This window comes from Dendrobates tinctorius, unplaced genomic scaffold (assembly GCF_039654945.1).
Source record: "Dendrobates tinctorius isolate UK_male_01 unplaced genomic scaffold, ASM3965494v1 ptg000115l, whole genome shotgun sequence".
NCBI classification, from domain to species: Eukaryota; Metazoa; Chordata; class Amphibia; order Anura; family Dendrobatidae; genus Dendrobates; species Dendrobates tinctorius.
Genome location: NW_027361783.1, coordinates 14,451,303 through 14,469,448, shown reverse-complemented (window position 1 = coordinate 14,469,448; position 18,146 = coordinate 14,451,303). Strand labels below are relative to the sequence as shown.

The 18,146-nt window shown below is 43.4% G+C and overlaps 1 protein-coding gene across 3 annotated transcripts in view; it reads right to left on the bottom strand.

Annotated features, from left to right (window-relative positions):
• The window catches only part of RTTN (rotatin), a 328,322-nt gene that overhangs the window by 19,005 nt on the left and 291,171 nt on the right, over nucleotides 1-18,146 (bottom strand). For 2 of the 3 annotated variants that reach the window (XM_073590015.1, XM_073590014.1), the window contains one exon: nucleotides 6,251-6,518. In XM_073590015.1, coding sequence (XP_073446116.1) covers nucleotides 6,251-6,518 — 268 coding nt within the window. Of the gene's footprint in view, nucleotides 1-6,250; nucleotides 6,519-14,891; nucleotides 15,033-18,146 lie in introns of those variants that run through there. The other variant, XR_012234901.1, reaches the window with a different exon arrangement.

The following is an 18,146-nucleotide window of genomic DNA, read 5'->3' as shown; positions in this document are numbered from 1 at the left end:
CTCATATGTTGAATTGTCCTGCAGTATAGTATAGCACATTTCACGATATTCAATGTGGTTCAGAATTACCATATTACCCCCTTTATCGGAGGGTTTAACCACTATTTGATCATTTTTCTTTAAGGCCTCAAGTGCTAATCGCTCACTGGCCAACAAATTATCCTTATTTTCCCACTCCGGTCCTACTAATTTCTTCAGGTCCCTCTCCACCAAGCTGGCAAATATATCGATATTTCCCATATCACCTGCAGGCGGCATCCTTTCACTTTTATTTCTCAAGGTAGTAAAGGGGCCCTTCCCAGCAGTGGGAACTCTATCATTTTCATTCAAAAGTCCAATGAGCGCCTCATATCCTTCAATATCCTCCTCATTGAGGCCCTGTTGTTTGCAGGCCTCTCGACTATTGTGTCTGAAAAACTTTTTCCACTTGAGTTTTCTACAAAACAAATTCAAATCTTTAACCCATTCGAAGCAGTTGAACCTATTCACTGGCACAAAGTTAAGGCCTCTCGAGAGGACACTCAGCTCATCCGTAGTAAGAACGTGCGAGGACAGGTTCACAATCTGACCTTTTATTGGTTGAACCGAGTTCTTAATTGGTAACCCGTTCTCGCACCCTGTTCCAAAAAAGAGGCAGAGGAGACAGTAGGAGTATACGACTGAGCAGAACCAGAACCAGATATCAAATTGGGGCCTGAGAAGGGGGTTAACACTCGTGTACCTCCCCTGTGTGGCCCTCTTCCCTTTCTCATGGATCTGCCTCTCCCACCTTGCTGACGCTGTCGAAACAAAGATGGCAAGGTGGGAGAGGCAGATCCATGAGAAAGGGAAGAGGGCCACACAGGGGAGGTACACGAGTGTTAACCCCCTTCTCAGGCCCCAATTTGATATCTGGTTCTGGTTCTGCTCAGTCGTATACTCCTACTGTCTCCTCTGCCTCTTTTTTGGAACAGGGTGCGAGAACGGGTTACCAATTAAGAACTCGGTTCAACCAATAAAAGGTCAGATTGTGAACCTGTCCTCGCACGTTCTTACTACGGATGAGCTGAGTGTCCTCTCGAGAGGCCTTAACTTTGTGCCAGTGAATAGGTTCAACTGCTTCGAATGGGTTAAAGATTTGAATTTGTTTTGTAGAAAACTCAAGTGGAAAAAGTTTTTCAGACACAATAGTCGAGAGGCCTGCAAACAACAGGGCCTCAATGAGGAGGATATTGAAGGATATGAGGCGCTCATTGGACTTTTGAATGAAAATGATAGAGTTCCCACTGCTGGGAAGGGCCCCTTTACTACCTTGAGAAATAAAAGTGAAAGGATGCCGCCTGCAGGTGATATGGGAAATATCGATATATTTGCCAGCTTGGTGGAGAGGGACCTGAAGAAATTAGTAGGACCGGAGTGGGAAAATAAGGATAATTTGTTGGCCAGTGAGCGATTAGCACTTGAGGCCTTAAAGAAAAATGATCAAATAGTGGTTAAACCCTCCGATAAAGGGGGTAATATGGTAATTCTGAACCACATTGAATATCGTGAAATGTGCTATACTATACTGCAGGACAATTCAACATATGAGGTGCTAAAAGAGAACCCCATGGCCTCTTATAGAGAGGAACTGCGGCTGATCCTTAATGGGGCCTTAGCAGAGGGTGTGGTCTCTAAGACTGAATTTGACTTTATTCTTCCTAAGTTCCCTTTGGTGGCCACATTTTATGCTTTACCAAAGATACATAAGGGCCTGAATCCCCTGAAGGGGAGGCCGATTGTATCAGGTGTGGATTCGCTGACACAGAATAGTGGCCTGTATATTGACCAGATATTACGTCCCTTTGTGGTTTGTTTGCCGTCATATTTGAGGGATACTTCAGACTTACTGCTAAAATTGGAGGGCGTTCATCTGGAAGGGAATGCTTGGTTGGCCTCCATTGACATAGAAGCACTCTACAGTAACATACCACATGATGTGGGCATTAAAGGCGTGGGACATTTTCTTAGTCAGAGGTCCATAGCGTGTAGAGGGCACAATAGCTTTCTGACCTCCCTTCTGCAGTTTATATTGACCCATAATGCATTCTGCTTTGATGGCAAATTCTACCACCAGCTCAGGGGCACCGCGATGGGGTGCCCTTGTGCCCCTTCGTATGCAAATCTGTTTCTGGGCTGGTGGGAGGAGACTATCGTTTTTGGAGGAGAGGAGAAGTGGTGGCACTGCTTGATTGCTCTGTGGTATAGGTTCATAGATGATGTCTTCATGGTATGGACAGGGGATAAAGATCAATTTGAAGAATTTGTGAGAGAGTTGAATCGAAATAGTGTTAACTTGAGATTTACCTCAGAAATTCAGAAAACGGAAATACCGTTCCTGGACATTAAAATCCAGAAAGATAGGATGGGAGGCATCTCTACTAGTATATTTCGGAAACCTACGAGTACGAACAGCTTACTACATTGGCAGAGCCACCATCCAGTCCCTCTTAAGAGAGGTATTCCGAAGGGACAATTCCTACGGTTGAGGAGGAATTGCTCCAGGAATGACCTGTTCCAGAGGCAAGCTGGGGATATGTTCTGTCGGTTTAAGAACAAGGGTTATTCGCAACATGTTCTAGACACTGCATATGATTTTGCAAGAAAAGCAGATAGGTCCAAATTGCTGCAGAAACGTGAGATTAAAGACTCGACGGAATTAATAAGAGTAATTGGGACATTTGACGTCAACCATCAGGAGGTCAGAAAGGTCCTATCTAAGCATTGGGATGTCCTCAGGTTGGATCCAGATTTGAAGAATATAATTGGCGAGCGTCCCAACATAACCTTTAGAAAGGGTAGATCTATTAGGGACATGTTGGTCCACAGCCAATATAGGAGACCATTGGCTGGTGGTACCTGGTTGGATAGGCGACCATGTGGTTTTTTTAAATGTGGGGACTGCAGTTTTTGTAATTATATGAGACCGGGGAAGTCTTTCTGCAGTGCGAGCACTGGTAGGATATTTTTTCATCGTGGCTTCTCAAACTGCAAAACCACAGGGGTCATCTATATGGCTACATGCTCATGCCCTAAAAATTATATAGGAAAGACCAGGAGAGAATTTAGAAGAAGAGTAGGAGAACATCTTGGAGACATCAGACATAAAAGAGAAACCCCGCTCGCAAAGCACATGTGGATGCATCATAATGGTGATCTGGGTGACATAAAATTCTGTGCTGTAGAAGTAGTCCATGTAAACCCAAGAGGAGGAAATATGGATAAGGTGATGCTTAGGAGGGAGTGTGAATGGATATTCAGGATGGAGTCACTCGAACCGAGAGGGCTGAATGAGCAATTGTCATATGCCTGTTTCTTATGAGCCACAATTGAATTATATGTTCCTTTTCTAGAGGATACCAGCCTCCTTGATTTTGTTCTATTGGTTCCCTGTTGTAGTGGAATCTCCATGTATTGGCGTGGAATATTGTTTATATAGAAAGTCCCTCTTTACTGCCGCAGACATATATTCCCATATGATTCAGGAGCATTTTTGAATCTGAACCCTTGCTGCCTCTTTATATTACTTTGACGGGGCGGTTGCATATTATTTTAGTGTGGATCATCTGTAGATTGCATAGATTATCTGAAGATAGATATCTGTATATTTTTGCCTCACAGTGATTTTCTTGGGAGATTAGATATCTTGAACTTGATGGGGTAGTTGCATATCGACGCCTGGTTATATTAAAAGGTATATACATCAGATGTTGTTTACATATATTGAGATGGGTAGCTGTAGACGCCTGCTCACATTGCTGTGGGCGATGATGCGGTTTTGTATACATACATATATATCAAGCAGAACGCTAATTATCATGATTAATATAACACATTAAATGAGATCGTCAGACATGAGCTCCTAAATGTAGCGATGTGGGCATACACGCCTGGTCTGTGGAACGTTTGCTGCACATATGGGGTTAAAGTGCAGAGATGATAATATGCCTTAGGTGCAGTGATCGGTGATTGCTGAGAGACTCTCCGTCTAAAGAAATGGGATTGGTGAGTCAGCAGTGACGCTGCATGCAGGCTAGGTGCAGAAACCAATCTAAGCCAGGATGACAGGGGAGCTATGGGGAACCATGTGTGTGAGGACACGTTATTGGTTAGCATGACGGTGCATCAGAGATCTGGTAACCGATTGGGGCAGCAGAAAATGGGTGGTGTTGCAAGAGGCAATGGGATTGCAGTGGGCGGAGCTTAGGCTCTGCGCGGCAGATTATAAGAGTGGAGACTTATGGAATATCGGTAAGCTATGTGCACCTATATTGGACACCAAATATCGTAGCATCGGGCCTCCTGATGAGCCCTGGAAGGCGAAACGCGTTGAGGCATTCATAAATTGATGGCAGGTGGCGAAAAACGCAGATAAGTACCGCTGTTGCAGCTCTGCGTTTCCCATATTTTTTCAATAAGGGGAGACTATTGATGGCATCTTTTAGCTATTTCTATATTGATTTTTGTAAGGGATGCCTCTCCTTGTTGTGTATATAAGAACTAGGCATCATCTGAATTGAGATACCCCACTGGGCTGCCTTGAAGTTTGTCTGTATCTTTTTGTGGGACTTCAATATGCCACTCGATGCCATGTGTGTTCTAATTTGTTTGAGGCATTCATAAATTGATGGCAGGTGGCGAAAAACGCAGATAAGTACCGCTGTTGCAGCTCTGCGTTTCCCATATAAATTTTCATGAGTGGGAGACTATTGATGGCATCTTTCAGCTATTTCTACATCGATTTCTGTAAAAGATGCCTCTCCCTATTGTGTATATAAGAATTAGGCATGATCTGAACTGAGATACCCCACTGGTCTGCCTTGAAGTTTGCCTGTATCTTTCTGTGGGACTTCAAATATGCCACTTTTTGCCATGTGTGTTCTAATTTGTTTTTAACCTCTCTTTTTGGGACACAGGGTCCTCTATAGAGCAGGTCTGATCTCTGTCTAGAACGAGGGGTTCCCTTACATTGGGTAGAAGGGACCACTAGTGGCTGTAGGGTTTAACCTAGCATGTCAGAAAAGGAACATTCTACCAACTGTAAAATATGGTGGTGGTCGTGTGATGGTCTGGGGCGGTTTTGAGGCTTCAGGACCTGAAAGACTTGCTATGGTAAATGGAACCATGAATTCTGCTGTCTACCAAAAAATTCTGAAGGAGAATGTCCATCTGTTCATGACATCAAGCTGAAGGGCACATGGACAATGATCTAAAACGCATGAGTAAGTCCACAACAGAAAGGCTTAAGAAAAGCAAAATTAAGGCTTTGGAGTGGCCTAGTCAAAGTATTAACCTCAATCCGATTGAGATGCTGTGGAATGACCTTAAAAAGGCTGCTCTCATACTTGGAAACCCTCCAATGTGGCTGAATTACAACAAATCTGCAAAGAGGAGTGGGCCAACATTCCTCAAGAGAGTTGTAAAAGAGTCATGGCCAGTTATCGCAAGCAGTTGATTGCAGTTGTTGCTGCTAAGGGTGGCCCAACAAGTTATTAGGTTTAGGGGGCAATCACTTTTTCACACAGGGCCCTGTGTGTTTGGACTTTTTCCCATAATAATAAAGACCTCCATTTAAAAAACTGCATTTTGTGTTTACTCGTGTAATCTTTATCTAATATTTAAATTTGTTTGGTGATATGAAACATTTAAGTGTGACAAACATGCAAAAGAAAATAGGAAATCAGGAAGGGGCTAATACTTTTTCGCACAACTGTATAACATGAAGAATCTTTATGTAACCTGTCAGGTGAGGTAAAAAAAAACCACGACTTTCTCCATGACTGGCAATGAATTTACATTTCTAGAGAATCTATCATGACAGGCAGAACTGTCTGCATGACACACCTGTCTAACATGCAGAACCAGTGGGGAGATACGCGATACTCATTAAAGTTGCTTATCTCCGCACTGATGACAGGGCTGAACGCATGAGCTTTCAGGTCACGAGCACAGATTTCTAAATGGAGTAGAGTCTGTGTATCCTGACAGGTATTCTTTAATGCATCAACCAGATTATGCATGCACAATTTCTTCTACAATGTCTCCTGTAATTGGATTGAGTAACATCAGATCAATATCAAGGAAGAATTCCTGCTTGCAGCTTTCGTTAGACTTTATAGAAACTGAATAAATTACATTGATTGGAAAATTGGTAGAACTTTAACAAAAGAATAGGACTTAAAAAAAAAAAAAAGCCCTTTAATTCAGAGATTAGAAAGGTTTGAGTTCTTACCATTGGAAAGGATCTTTGGTTTATTGGTTTGATTGAAGCATATGTTATGCAAGACAAGCAAAGCAGAAGGGAACTTTAGCTTCTGCTTGTATTTGTTGAGCTCCAGGAGAAGGTCCACGCTCCCCTTCAGCTTCATGATCATCACCTGACCATCACTTCCCAGGGACAAATTCCACAAAAATTTCAGCCACAGATTCGCAGCAGTATTAAGGCTTTTGTTATTGCTTTTTGACAAGGAGAGTGAAACAAAGTTTTGTAGAAAATTACTCTGCAAACAAGAAAAAAAAAGGCATACAATTTAGGAAGACACATAACTAAATCGGTTGATAACCAAATACTGTATATACTCGAGCATAAGCCGACCTGAGTATAAGCCGACCCCTCCCCCCAGTTTTGCCACAAAAAACTGGAAAAACGTATTGACTCGAGTATAAGCCTAGGGTGGAAAATGCAGCAGCTACTGGTAAATTTAAAAGATAAAATTAGATACCAATAAAAGTAATAAATTAATTGAGACATCAGTAGGTTAAATGTTTTTGAATATCCATATTGAAATCAGGAGCCCCATATAATACTCCATACAGTTCATGATGGCCCCATAAGATGCTCCATTCAAAATACACCCCATATAATGCTGCACAAAGGTTAATAATGGCCCCATAAGATGCTCCCTAGAATATGCCCCATATGCTGCTCCATAAAGGTTATGGCCCCATAAGATGCTCCATAGAATAGGCCCCATATGCTGCCCCCATAAGATGCTCCATAGATTATGCCCCAATATGCTGCCTCCATAAGATGCTCCACAGATTATGCCCCTATATGCTGCCCCTATAAGATGCTCCATAGATTATTCACCCACATGCTGCCCCTATAAGATGCTCCATAGATTATACCCCTATATGCAGCCCCCATAAGATGCTCCATAGATTATACCCCTATATGCTGCCCCATAAGATGCTCCATACATTATGCCCCCATAAGATGCCTCATAGATTATGCCCCCATAAGATGCTCCATACATTATGCCCCCATGTGCTGCCCCATAAGATGCTCCATACATTATGCCCTCATGTGCTGCCCCCATAAGATCCTCCATACATTATGCCCCCATGTGCTGCTGCATTTATAAATAAAAAAATGACATACTCACCTCTTCGTCGCTGGGGCCAGGTGCCGCTGCTTGCTGCTGTCTGGCATGTCATCTGTCAGTGACGTTCAGACTGCAGGGGGCGCGGCGTGCACTAACACGTCACCGCTCCCTCTGCTGTCTGAATGTCACTGACAGATGACATGCCAGACAGCAGCAAACAGCCATGGACCCGGACAGGTGAGTATCGCTATACTTACAGGTCCTGGCATGGTCTCTGCAGCCCCCAGCTTCTCCGCGATCTCCCTTCCTGCCTTCAGAGGTCAAGTGGTACCGCTCATTACACCTCATGAATATGCGCATACTCATGAGTGTAATGAGCGGTACCATGTGACCGCTGAAGGAAGGAAGGGAGATCGCGGAGAAGCTGGGGGCTGAAGAGACTGTGCCAGGACGGGTAAGTATGACCTGACAACGCCGCCCCCCTCCGACCCCCTGGTGTATATGAATCGAATATAAGCCGAGAGTGGGACTTTCAGCCCAAAAAAATGGGCTGAAAATCTCGGCTTATATTCTAGTATATATGGTAGTATAATTAATTTAGTTGAATGTTTCTTTTGCATTGGCATACCCCTGCTGCCAAATTTCACTTCTGTAATGCACTGCAATACAAGATATCAGCTGACAGATCTTTACTAAAGCTTGTGCTTAAAATTTACAAAACCATCTTTTTAGGGACCATTTCACATTTGAAGTCACTTCGAGGGGTCTATATGAAAGAAAATACCCAAAAATGACACCATTCTAAAAATAGCACCCCTTAAGTTACTCAAAACCACGTTCAAGAAGTTTATTAACCCATCAGGTGCTTCACAGGAGCTGAAGCAACGCAGAAGGAAAAAATGAACATTTAACTTTTTAGACACAAAAATGATCTTTCAGCAATGATTTTATTTTCACAAGGGTAAAAGGAGAAAATTGACCACACAAGATGTTCTGCAATTTCCTCTGAGTATGCCGATACCCCATATGTGACCCCATTTTGGAAACTAGACCCTTCAAAGAACTTATATAGCTGTGTGGTGAGCACTTTAAACCCACAGGTGCTTCACAGAAGTTTATAATGTTGAGCCATAAAAAAAAAAAAAAAAAAAAAAAAATTTCCACAAAAATGATCTTTTAGCCCCAATTTTTTTTTTATTTTCATAAGGGTAATAGGAAAAAATAGACTGCTTAAGTTGTTGTGCAATTTCTCCCGAGTACGTCAATATCCCATATGTGGGGAAAAACCACTGTTTGTGCGCACGGCAGTGCTCGGAATGGAATGCGTGACGTTTTGGATTGCAGACTTTGAGGAAATGGTCCGTGGGCATCATGTTGCATTTGCAGAGACCCTGATGTGCTTAAACAGCGGAAATCTCCCACAAGTGACCAAATTATGGAAACTAGACCTCCCAAGGAATTTATTGAGCACCGTGAAGTGACCCTCCAAGTGCCTCACAGAAAATTATAACGTTAAGTCGTGAAAAGAAAAAAAAAACATTTTTTCTACAAAAATGATCTTTTGGCTCCGATTTTTTTAAAATTTTCACAAGGGTAACAGGAAAAAATAGACCGCTAAAGTTGTTGCGCAATCTACTCTGAGTACGTCTACACCCCATTTGTGGGGGAAAACCACTATTTGGGCGCATGGCAGGGCTCGGAATGGAATGAGTGACGTCTTGGATTACAGACTTTGATGGAATGTTTTGTGGGCGTCATGTTGTGTTTGCAGAGCCCTGATGTGCCAAAACAGTGGAAATCCCCCACAAGTGACTCCAATTTTGAAAATACACCCCTGAAGGAATTTATCCAGAGGCATAGCTTTATAGTAATGATTATAATGCTTTTGGTTTTACTGGTGTATGAATTTATAATGTGGTGTTATGTGTAAGTTGTGCGGGGTACATCAGATTATAAAAGTGTGTTGTGTCAACAGGCAGTAATCTAATTTTTATTAATTTGTGGAAGTGTGGTACGCTTTGAAGCAATCCTTAATGCAAAGGCCAGGTTTCACAACAGTAAGATGTGTCCTTTCAGATTCCTCTCTTGGAGCAAATGGTGTACCGTTTTTGTGATTGTCCTGTCCTCGCTGTTTGGAGAACTTGTCCTGGGAAATTTTGACCTGGGACAGTACGGGCACCATCAGTTTCAGAATTGCTGGGACCTTCACCTTCCTGAGTGCCAAACATTAGGGCCTTGATGACTTTCTCCTGAAACTGAAGGAAGGTCCCCGTATTGCCTGCAGATCGGAACAGCACAAAAGCATTGTACAGTGCCATGTGTACTATTTACACAGCCAATTTTTGTACCATACTTTGGCTTTTCTCATGGCACTGTATGGTTTGAGGACCTGATCTGAAAGATCTACACCCCCCCATGTACCGACTGTCATCTAAGACACATTGTGGCTTTAGGACTGGTGCTGCAGTCCCATGAACAGAGACAATAGAGCTGTTGTCACGGTGCATGGTGGTCAAGATAAGGACATCCCTTTTGTCCTTATACTTGACCACCAGCATGTTGTTGCTGCTTTGGGCTCTGCTTTCACCTTTTCTCAGCATTTGCCCAATAGCGGCTTAGGGAGGCCTTGCTGATTTTTTTACACGGTGCCACATGCAACTTTACCTCTGGCTGAGAAGGTCTTGAAGAGCGGGATGCTGGTGTAAAACTAGAGGTGATGACGCTAATCCAGCAGTGGGTGCAGCAATTCTCACACAATTGCCTCACTCACCCCCAAGGACGGGGGCCAGTGGCGTAACTACCGGGGTAGCAGCCGAAGCGGTTGCTTTGGGGCCCGGCCCATATAGGGGCCCTGGTCCCCAGCTCCGATCGGCGCTACCCGGTAGTGCAATTAAGTCATGGGCGGACATACCACCGGACCGGCTCAGCCGATGCAATGCCCCGGGGCCCAGAGGTGGAAGGGGGCCCCTGAGCGTACTGCCCATATTGGCAGCTTATGCAGCCGCTATGGGGCCCAGAGTCCAGATTGCTGGCGGCGGGAGGGTAAGGGGCCGGTATTATGCAGCATCGGCCCATCTCACTTCCTGCTGTAATCACCCAAACACCAGAGCTGGGGACTGGGGAGAGAGCGGCGCGGGAGAGCAGGAGTTCAAAAAGGGGTGTGTCATGCAGGGAGAGACGCTGGCCAATGAATGCTTTCCTCACCAGACTGAGGAGAGCACTTGGTTGTCAGGGGCCCGGGCGCACAGCACACAGGGGACTGCAGTGGAGGAAGAGCACTTAGAGCAGGACTTACAGTGTGTACTGTATTCTGCTTCCTCCACTGTGCCATTCCTTGCAGGCTGCAGCATCTAGGAGCACAGGTGAAGAGGCTCACCGCAAGGGGCATCTCACAGAGGAGGTCGGGGGAGGGGAAGAGGCTCACTGCACGGGAGAACTCTGCAGCAGGGAGCTGAAATCCTCTGTGTTCGGTGTCCCCATCCCTCACAGTGGGCCCTGCAGTCCTCTCCAGGCTCCAGCTTATCTCTGCACTATGTGGCTGACCTCCATGGCTCATCTGAACAGAACACCTGAGGTCGTAGATTATTATATGTGTATGTATGTCTTTGAGGGGTGTGTCTTTGAGGGGGCCCATTTAAAAGTTTGCTATGGGGCCCAATCAGTTCTAGTTACGCCCCTGACGGGGACATTCAGGGGGGGGTTAATCTGGGTGTACTTCCCCCCGTAGACCATAAAGCCTCCCTTTGAATGAACAAGAAATTCATCAATAGTGATGTCCCTCTGTGGTACGTAAGCTTCAGCAAATTTTCTGCTGAAGTGTTAAACCACTGGACAAATATTATATAGACGATCAAAGTTAGGATCGTCTCGGGGTGTGCACTGCACATTATCACTATAATGCAAAATTTTTTGGATTGCTTCAAATAGTGTCCTTGTCATGGCCATGTGGAATACCGATGTACTGTACAGAACATCAGTACTCCAGTATTGCCGAAGCTCTGTTTTTTTATTATGCCCAATTGCAGCGCAATTCCCAGAAATGTCATTATCTCTGCTGCACTTACCGAGGGGGGGCGGTCTGTGTATGATGACGTGGATTTTGGGTGAAAAATGTGGGTATGTTTGTCTTGGGCCACCATAAGATTTATTATTTCATCACTGAAAAAGAATTTGAAAAAGTCAATTTCAATGAGATCAGTGGTGTCAAACTGGATTCCTGATAATTTTTGGGGGGTGCAATCCATAGGAGATTGATTGCTGAAGGAGCTGCCTGGGTCCTAGGGCGCCTTGCAGGGGGTCCTTCCTCACTAGTTGAGGGTGAGCAGGAATAGAGGAATGTGGGATCTTCCTCACTTGCTGAATCTGTGTCGGACGCAATGATGGCATAAGCCTCCGCTGGTGAATAGTGTTTTCTTGACGAATGGGACAATTGTTTTCCAAACCCCGAGGATGTGTGTGTAAGGCTGGTTTCACATTTGCGTTTTTTAGCGCTGGAAAAAAACGCTAACCTGCGCATGCGTTTTTTCCCCTATCTTTAACATGGGTGCGCATACTTGCGCGCTTGTAAGCGCATGTATGCGATTTTCATGCGCTGCGTTTTTTTGGGGTGTGCGATTGGATTTTCCAGACGCATCATGTTGCATTTTTTGGCCCTGCAAAAAAGCGCATGCGCACATATGCGCACGTTTTGCGCTAAAAAGGGCCATTATAGCCTATGGATGCGCATATGTGCGCACTGGCATGCTCATGTAAGCGTTTTTTTTGCATATGCGTTTTTTTTTTTTTAACCATGGAATTTAGGGGTTTGAGTTAGAGTTAGGGTTAGTTAAGGGGGTTTAGGGTTAGGGTTAGGGTCAGGGTCAGGGTTAGGGTTGGGTTTTGGGTCAGGGTTAGGGTTTGGTTTTGGGTCAGGGTTAGGGTTTAGTATGGTTTGGTTAAGGGTTAGGGTCAGGGTTAGGGTCAGGATTAGGGTTAAGTATGGTTTTGTTAAGGGTTAGGGTCAGGGTTAGGGTTAGGGTTAGGGTTAGGGTTAAGTATGGTTTTGTTAAGGATTAGGGTCAGGGTTAGGGTCAGGATTAGGGTTAAGTATGGTTTTGTTAAGGGTTAGGGTCAGGGTTAGGGTTAGGGTTAAGTATGGTTTTGTTAAGGGTTAGGGTCAGGGTCAGGGTTAGGGTCAGGGTTAGGGTCAGGGTTAGGGTTAGTTAGGGTTTAGGGTTTGGGTTAGGGTTAAGTATGATTTGGTTAAGGGTTAGGGTCAGGGTTAGGGTTAGGGTCAGGGTTAGGGTTAGGGTTAGGGTTAGTAAAGTCATGGTTTGGGTAGTGTGAGGGGCCACCTAAAAATGTTGGAAAAAAACGCAAACGCGGTAAAAACGCGCTAAAAACGCATACAAACGCATAAAAACGCTGCGTTTTTTTCATGCATGCTCATAAAAATGCTTGAAAAAAACGCAGCAGTTGTATGCTTATGTATGCGTTTTTTCAATGCGTTTTTTTGCGGGAAAAACGCGCTGCAAAAAAAAGCAAGTGTGAAACTAGCCTAAGTGGTGCTTTTACAGATGTAATGTTTACGGCTTGTGTATAAAGCCCCCGTTACACACTGCGATATCGCTAGCAATATCGCTGTAAAGTCACCGATTTTGTGACGTTGCAGCGATATTGCTAGCGATATCGCTGCATGTGATACTTACCTCCGACCCGCTCCCCCGCTGGTTATCGCTGATCGCGCGAAAAGCTCCTGGACCATTCCTCGTAGGCCACTTCCTGTGGCACTTCCTGCTGTGACGACGAGCGACGCGTGGAGCCGGGCGGGAGGACGCAGGATCGCCGCGTCTGACAGGTAAGTAGCGACCCCCGTCCCCAGCGATGTCGCTAGTGAGATCTGCCTGTGTGGCTGCTCACTAGCGAACACCTAGCGATGCACCAGCGATCCTGACTGCGTCATATCGCTGGTCGGGATCGCTGGTGCATCGCTAGGTGTAACGGTACCCTAAGGTACTATTACTAAAAAAAAAAAACAGAAAAAAGTGGACAGATAAAATGTAGAAGAAAAAAATGGATGTATGGTAAATACTTATGTATGTATAAATATTTACATCTATTTTTATGGCTAACACGGTACCACAATTTTATTTTGTATTGTACATCGGAAGAAAAAAATGAAAAGAAAAATCAGATGTAAAAAAAAGTTTGCATAAAAAAGTACACAATTCACTACAGTAATGGCCCTCCTTATAATTTTACCCGACACAATTTTTTCTGCAAAAGAAAAACGAACATCACCAACAATGTGACATGCGCTCCCCTAATGCACTCGCTAAAACTTAGACAACGCAACCAATAATTTTTTTTGCAAAAGAAAAACGAACGCCACCAACAACGTGACATATGCTCCCCTAATGCAAAAAAAAAGAAGCTACTTCCCTACCAATAAAACACAATTTTTTTTTTCCCTAAAAGATGATCGGTCGTCACTAACCCTGTGATGCCAGCTATACTAACACTCTACCTCGCTACCACAAACTGGCGCTGATTCGCTGAACAACAGTTTCTAGCCAATCGGCGTGATCACCCCACCCATTGTGACGGCTGTGATTGGTGCTGTGTCACACAGCACCGATGACAGCATGTCACATACTTTTTTTTTTTTCCTCACTAACTTTATTGTAACATTGCTGTGATTGGCTGGTCAGAATTCACCAGACAATCAAAGAGATCGCCAATGCGGGGGGAGGGGGGGGGATCAGCCCCACTGTGGCGACGTGCTGAGAAGGTCTGCTGTCAGGGACAGCAGCCATAATAACCCGGTCACCGCACGATGCAGCACGGTGACAAGAAATAGCAGCGCCGTACAAGTACTGCAGTTTGCGGGAATGCACCTCCTGCAGAGCAGTACTAGTACGGTGCATATCGGGAAGGGGTTAAAATAGGCTCCAGAGACAAATTATCAGGGAGACCAATGCCCTGCCCATAGATCTTAAAGGGACTCTGTCAGCAGGTTTTTGCTATGTAATCTAACAGCATAATGAGGTAGGGGCTAAGACCCCGATTCAAATGCTTCACCATAGCTTACTGGGTGTAGCAGTTGTGACAGAATTAGTTTTCTATACTGAAGATTTAGAGCTGCTAATCACTGCCGGAGGAGTGGTTGGATCATGTAGCATGAGGCAGCTAGTTGATAGGGGTAATCTCCTGCTGATTAAACATTGATTTTATTGAAGCAGAGACACAGAGCCTAGTAAGTGACACATCCCTGAAATCAATGTCTCAGATGTTACCATATTGCTCTCAGAGCACATAGCAAACATCTGTTGACAGATTCCCTTTAACAGTTCATTCACAAATAAGAAAATTGTGGATTTCTCTAATAAAACACTGGATTGCAGATACCAATATATCATTTTATACAACTTCCTATGACCTACATACCTATATAAAAGGTTTAGAACGAAGTATCATACTGACAGATTCTTTTTAAATGTCTAGAAAATAATAAAAGTAAATGATACTTGCTGGTCCCACAATCGAGACAGCGGAAATGGGCAGAAATACCTGCTTAGCTAATCACTGTCTAAGGTGGGTCAGTGCTGAGGCCAAGGATTGGCCAATTTAACATTTATGGCCTTTTTCAGTTTGGAAAGAATGGACCAGAAAGTAGAGACTGGCAGGGATCAGATGAGCCAAAACAGGGACCTGTGGAAAAAACAAGGTGGAGTATCATGGTTATTTTTATTAATTTTCCCTTGATCATCCTTTTACAAAAGGCCAAATTCAGATCACTAAATGTAAATCTTTCGCCACAAAGTGGAGCTTTTGGTCATGTACAATCAATCGTCAATTAATTTTGAGACTGATCAACATCAGAAAGAGACAATGTAAAGCAAGGGAGATGAACCAACAGAAGCCGGAGATTCCAAACGAAACCTACAGTACTATCCCACCGTCTCCTAATCTGTGGCTCCAGGGCTGGACTCTTCTGCCACACATTAGGGTGCATTGTCAGACATTCGTGCTCTGAGTGACAGCTGATGATAATGAGGATTATTAGCCAATGCTTGAAACTCAGAAAATGATGCAAATACAGTTACATGTACCATTTGAATAAATAAACCACAAAACTGGCTTCATTAACCAAAGCTATAATAGATTTATTATACATATTTCAGTATAAGTGAAAGCAGCACCACTATTCCCACTTCCACATATTTTTATCTTCTTTTCCTGAATCCATTTACTCCTCTTTCTGCCTCAGTAAACACTTTCCTACTGACCATCCCAAGAGTAATGCCCTAATCCTAGTAGGAAGTAAAGAGGAAAAGACTCAGTGTGACCGGCATGTTAATACTGAAGTTCATTCCATGCCCATGCAACTCGCGTATAATTATATCTGAACTGCTTTTTGCTTTACATGTTGCAATATAATGCAAACTAGTAAGTTTAACATGAATTTCTACCCTTTGTTAAAGGGTTATTCCCAAAAAAAAAATTTTTCAGAAAGCACAGTAAATCCATATTTATTCGTGATATACAGAATGGCCCAGCATGAAGCTTCTTTCCTCTATCTTTGAAATTTGATGGAATAATTAGCGGACGCCATGTCGCGTTTGGAGAGCCCCTGATGTGCCTAAATAGTGGAAACCACTCACAAGTGACACCATTTTGAAAAATAGACCCCTTTGGGACCCTATCTAGTGGTGTATTGAGCACCTTGAACCCCCAGGTGCTTCACAGAAGTTAATATCATTAAGCTGTGAAAATAAAAAAAAACACATTTTTCCCACAAAAATCTTTAGTTACGAATTTTGTATTTTCACAAGGGCAAAAGGAGGAAATGGACCACAAAGTTTGTTGTGCAATTTCTCCTGAAATCACCCATACCCCATAGGTGGTCGAAAACTACCATGCCGACACGAGTATAAGCCGAGGCCCCTAATTTTACACACACAAAAAAAAAAAATAATAAAAAAAAAAACACGGAAAACTTATTGACACGAGTATAAGCCGAGGGTGGGAAATGCAGCAGCTACTGGTAAATTTCAAAAATAAAAATAGATACTAGTAAAAGTAAAATGGCGGCCCCATAAGATGCTCCATATTAATATATGTCCCATGTAATGCTGCAGAAAGGTTAATAGTGGTCCCATAAGATGCTCCATATTAATATATGCCCCATGAAATGCTGCAGAAAGGTTAATGATGGCCCCATAAGATGCTCCATATTAAGTAATGCCCATATAATGCTGCAGAAAGGTTAATGGTGGCCCCATAACATGTTGAATATTATTATATATTATATGCCCGATGTAATGCTGCAGAAAATTTAATGGTGGCCCCATAAGATGCTCCATATTAATATATGCCCCACATAATGTTGCACAAAGGATAATGATGGCCCCATATAATGCTGCACAAAACTGTGGCCGATGGCACTTTTATGCACTCCTAAAAAGATGGACGTCACTGGATCGCAGGTCAGACTGCGTCCACAGTGCCTCCATCTGCCTCATTATAGGGAATCTTCAGCCACAGGTTCTGTCTGAATCACGTATTTGAGATTTACACGGAAACCCCAGTGTAAAGCACTCAGCGCAGAGCGCAGGATAAATGTGCGCCGAGCCTCACTGCGATCTTTGGGAGACAGAATGAAAAAAAATCAACTGCATGTGAAGAATTGGTTTTATTTATTTTTTACGCCGTTCCTCGTGCGGTATAAGTCATTAGGTGATTTATTCTTCGAGGTTGGTGCGATTACAGCAATACCAGATTTATATCGGGTTTTATGTTTGGCTGCTGTCCCATACTAAAAGCCACTTTTTATTGCGAAAACTAGTTTTTACATCACCATATTTTGAGAGTAATAATTTTTTTATATTTCGGCCGATAGAGTCATGCGAATGCTTGCTTTTTGCGGGCCGAGCTGACGTTTCTATTGGTACCATTTTCGGGCACATGGCCTTCTTTGATCACTTTCTATTGCAATTTTTGGGACACAAAATGAACAGAAACCAGCAATTCAGGAATTTTTTTTTTTTTCTTCTTTGCCCCCTTTTCATTGTAGAATTGCACTAAATCTATCAGATTGCGAGGGAAGCTCTTGTGCATAGCCCTCTTCAGGTCAACCATAGATTTTCAATTGGATTCAGGTTTGAGATCCGGATGGGCTACTGCAAAACTCTGATCTTTTTTTGGGAAGACATACTTTTGTTGATTTGGAGGTATGCTTAGGATTGCCGTTGTGATGAAAGGTGAAATCCCAATTCTTTTCTATGGCAGAGAACTGACAGTTTTGATGCAAAATTCACTCCATTTTGACTGAAGGCCCAGTTTAAGCTGCCCCAAGTAATACCGACATGCTTCACTGAAGGCATGGTGTTCTTTTGGTGATGCACAGACCTGGCTATGCACCAAACACACCTTTTGTAATTATGGCCATAAAGTTTAACTTTGGTCTCATCAAATACCCACATGCTTTAGGCATGCTTGATGTAAGTTTTGGTAAAACAAAGCCGAGCAGACATATGATAAATACATGGAGATTGTTGTCACAATGTAATACACAAGTAGTACTTTCCAAAAATTCTTGTAGCTCCTTTAACCCCTTCATGACATTGCAATTTTCCATTTTTGTCCCCTTATTTCAAGAGCCATAGCTTTTATTTTTCCATCCCTGTATGAGGGCTTGCTTTTGCAGGACGAGTTGTATTTCTGAATGGCATCATTCATTCATTTTATCATGTGATGCACTGGAAAAGTGCATTTAAATTGCAAAAAAAAGTGCAATTCCACAACTGTTCGCTATACGGTAAA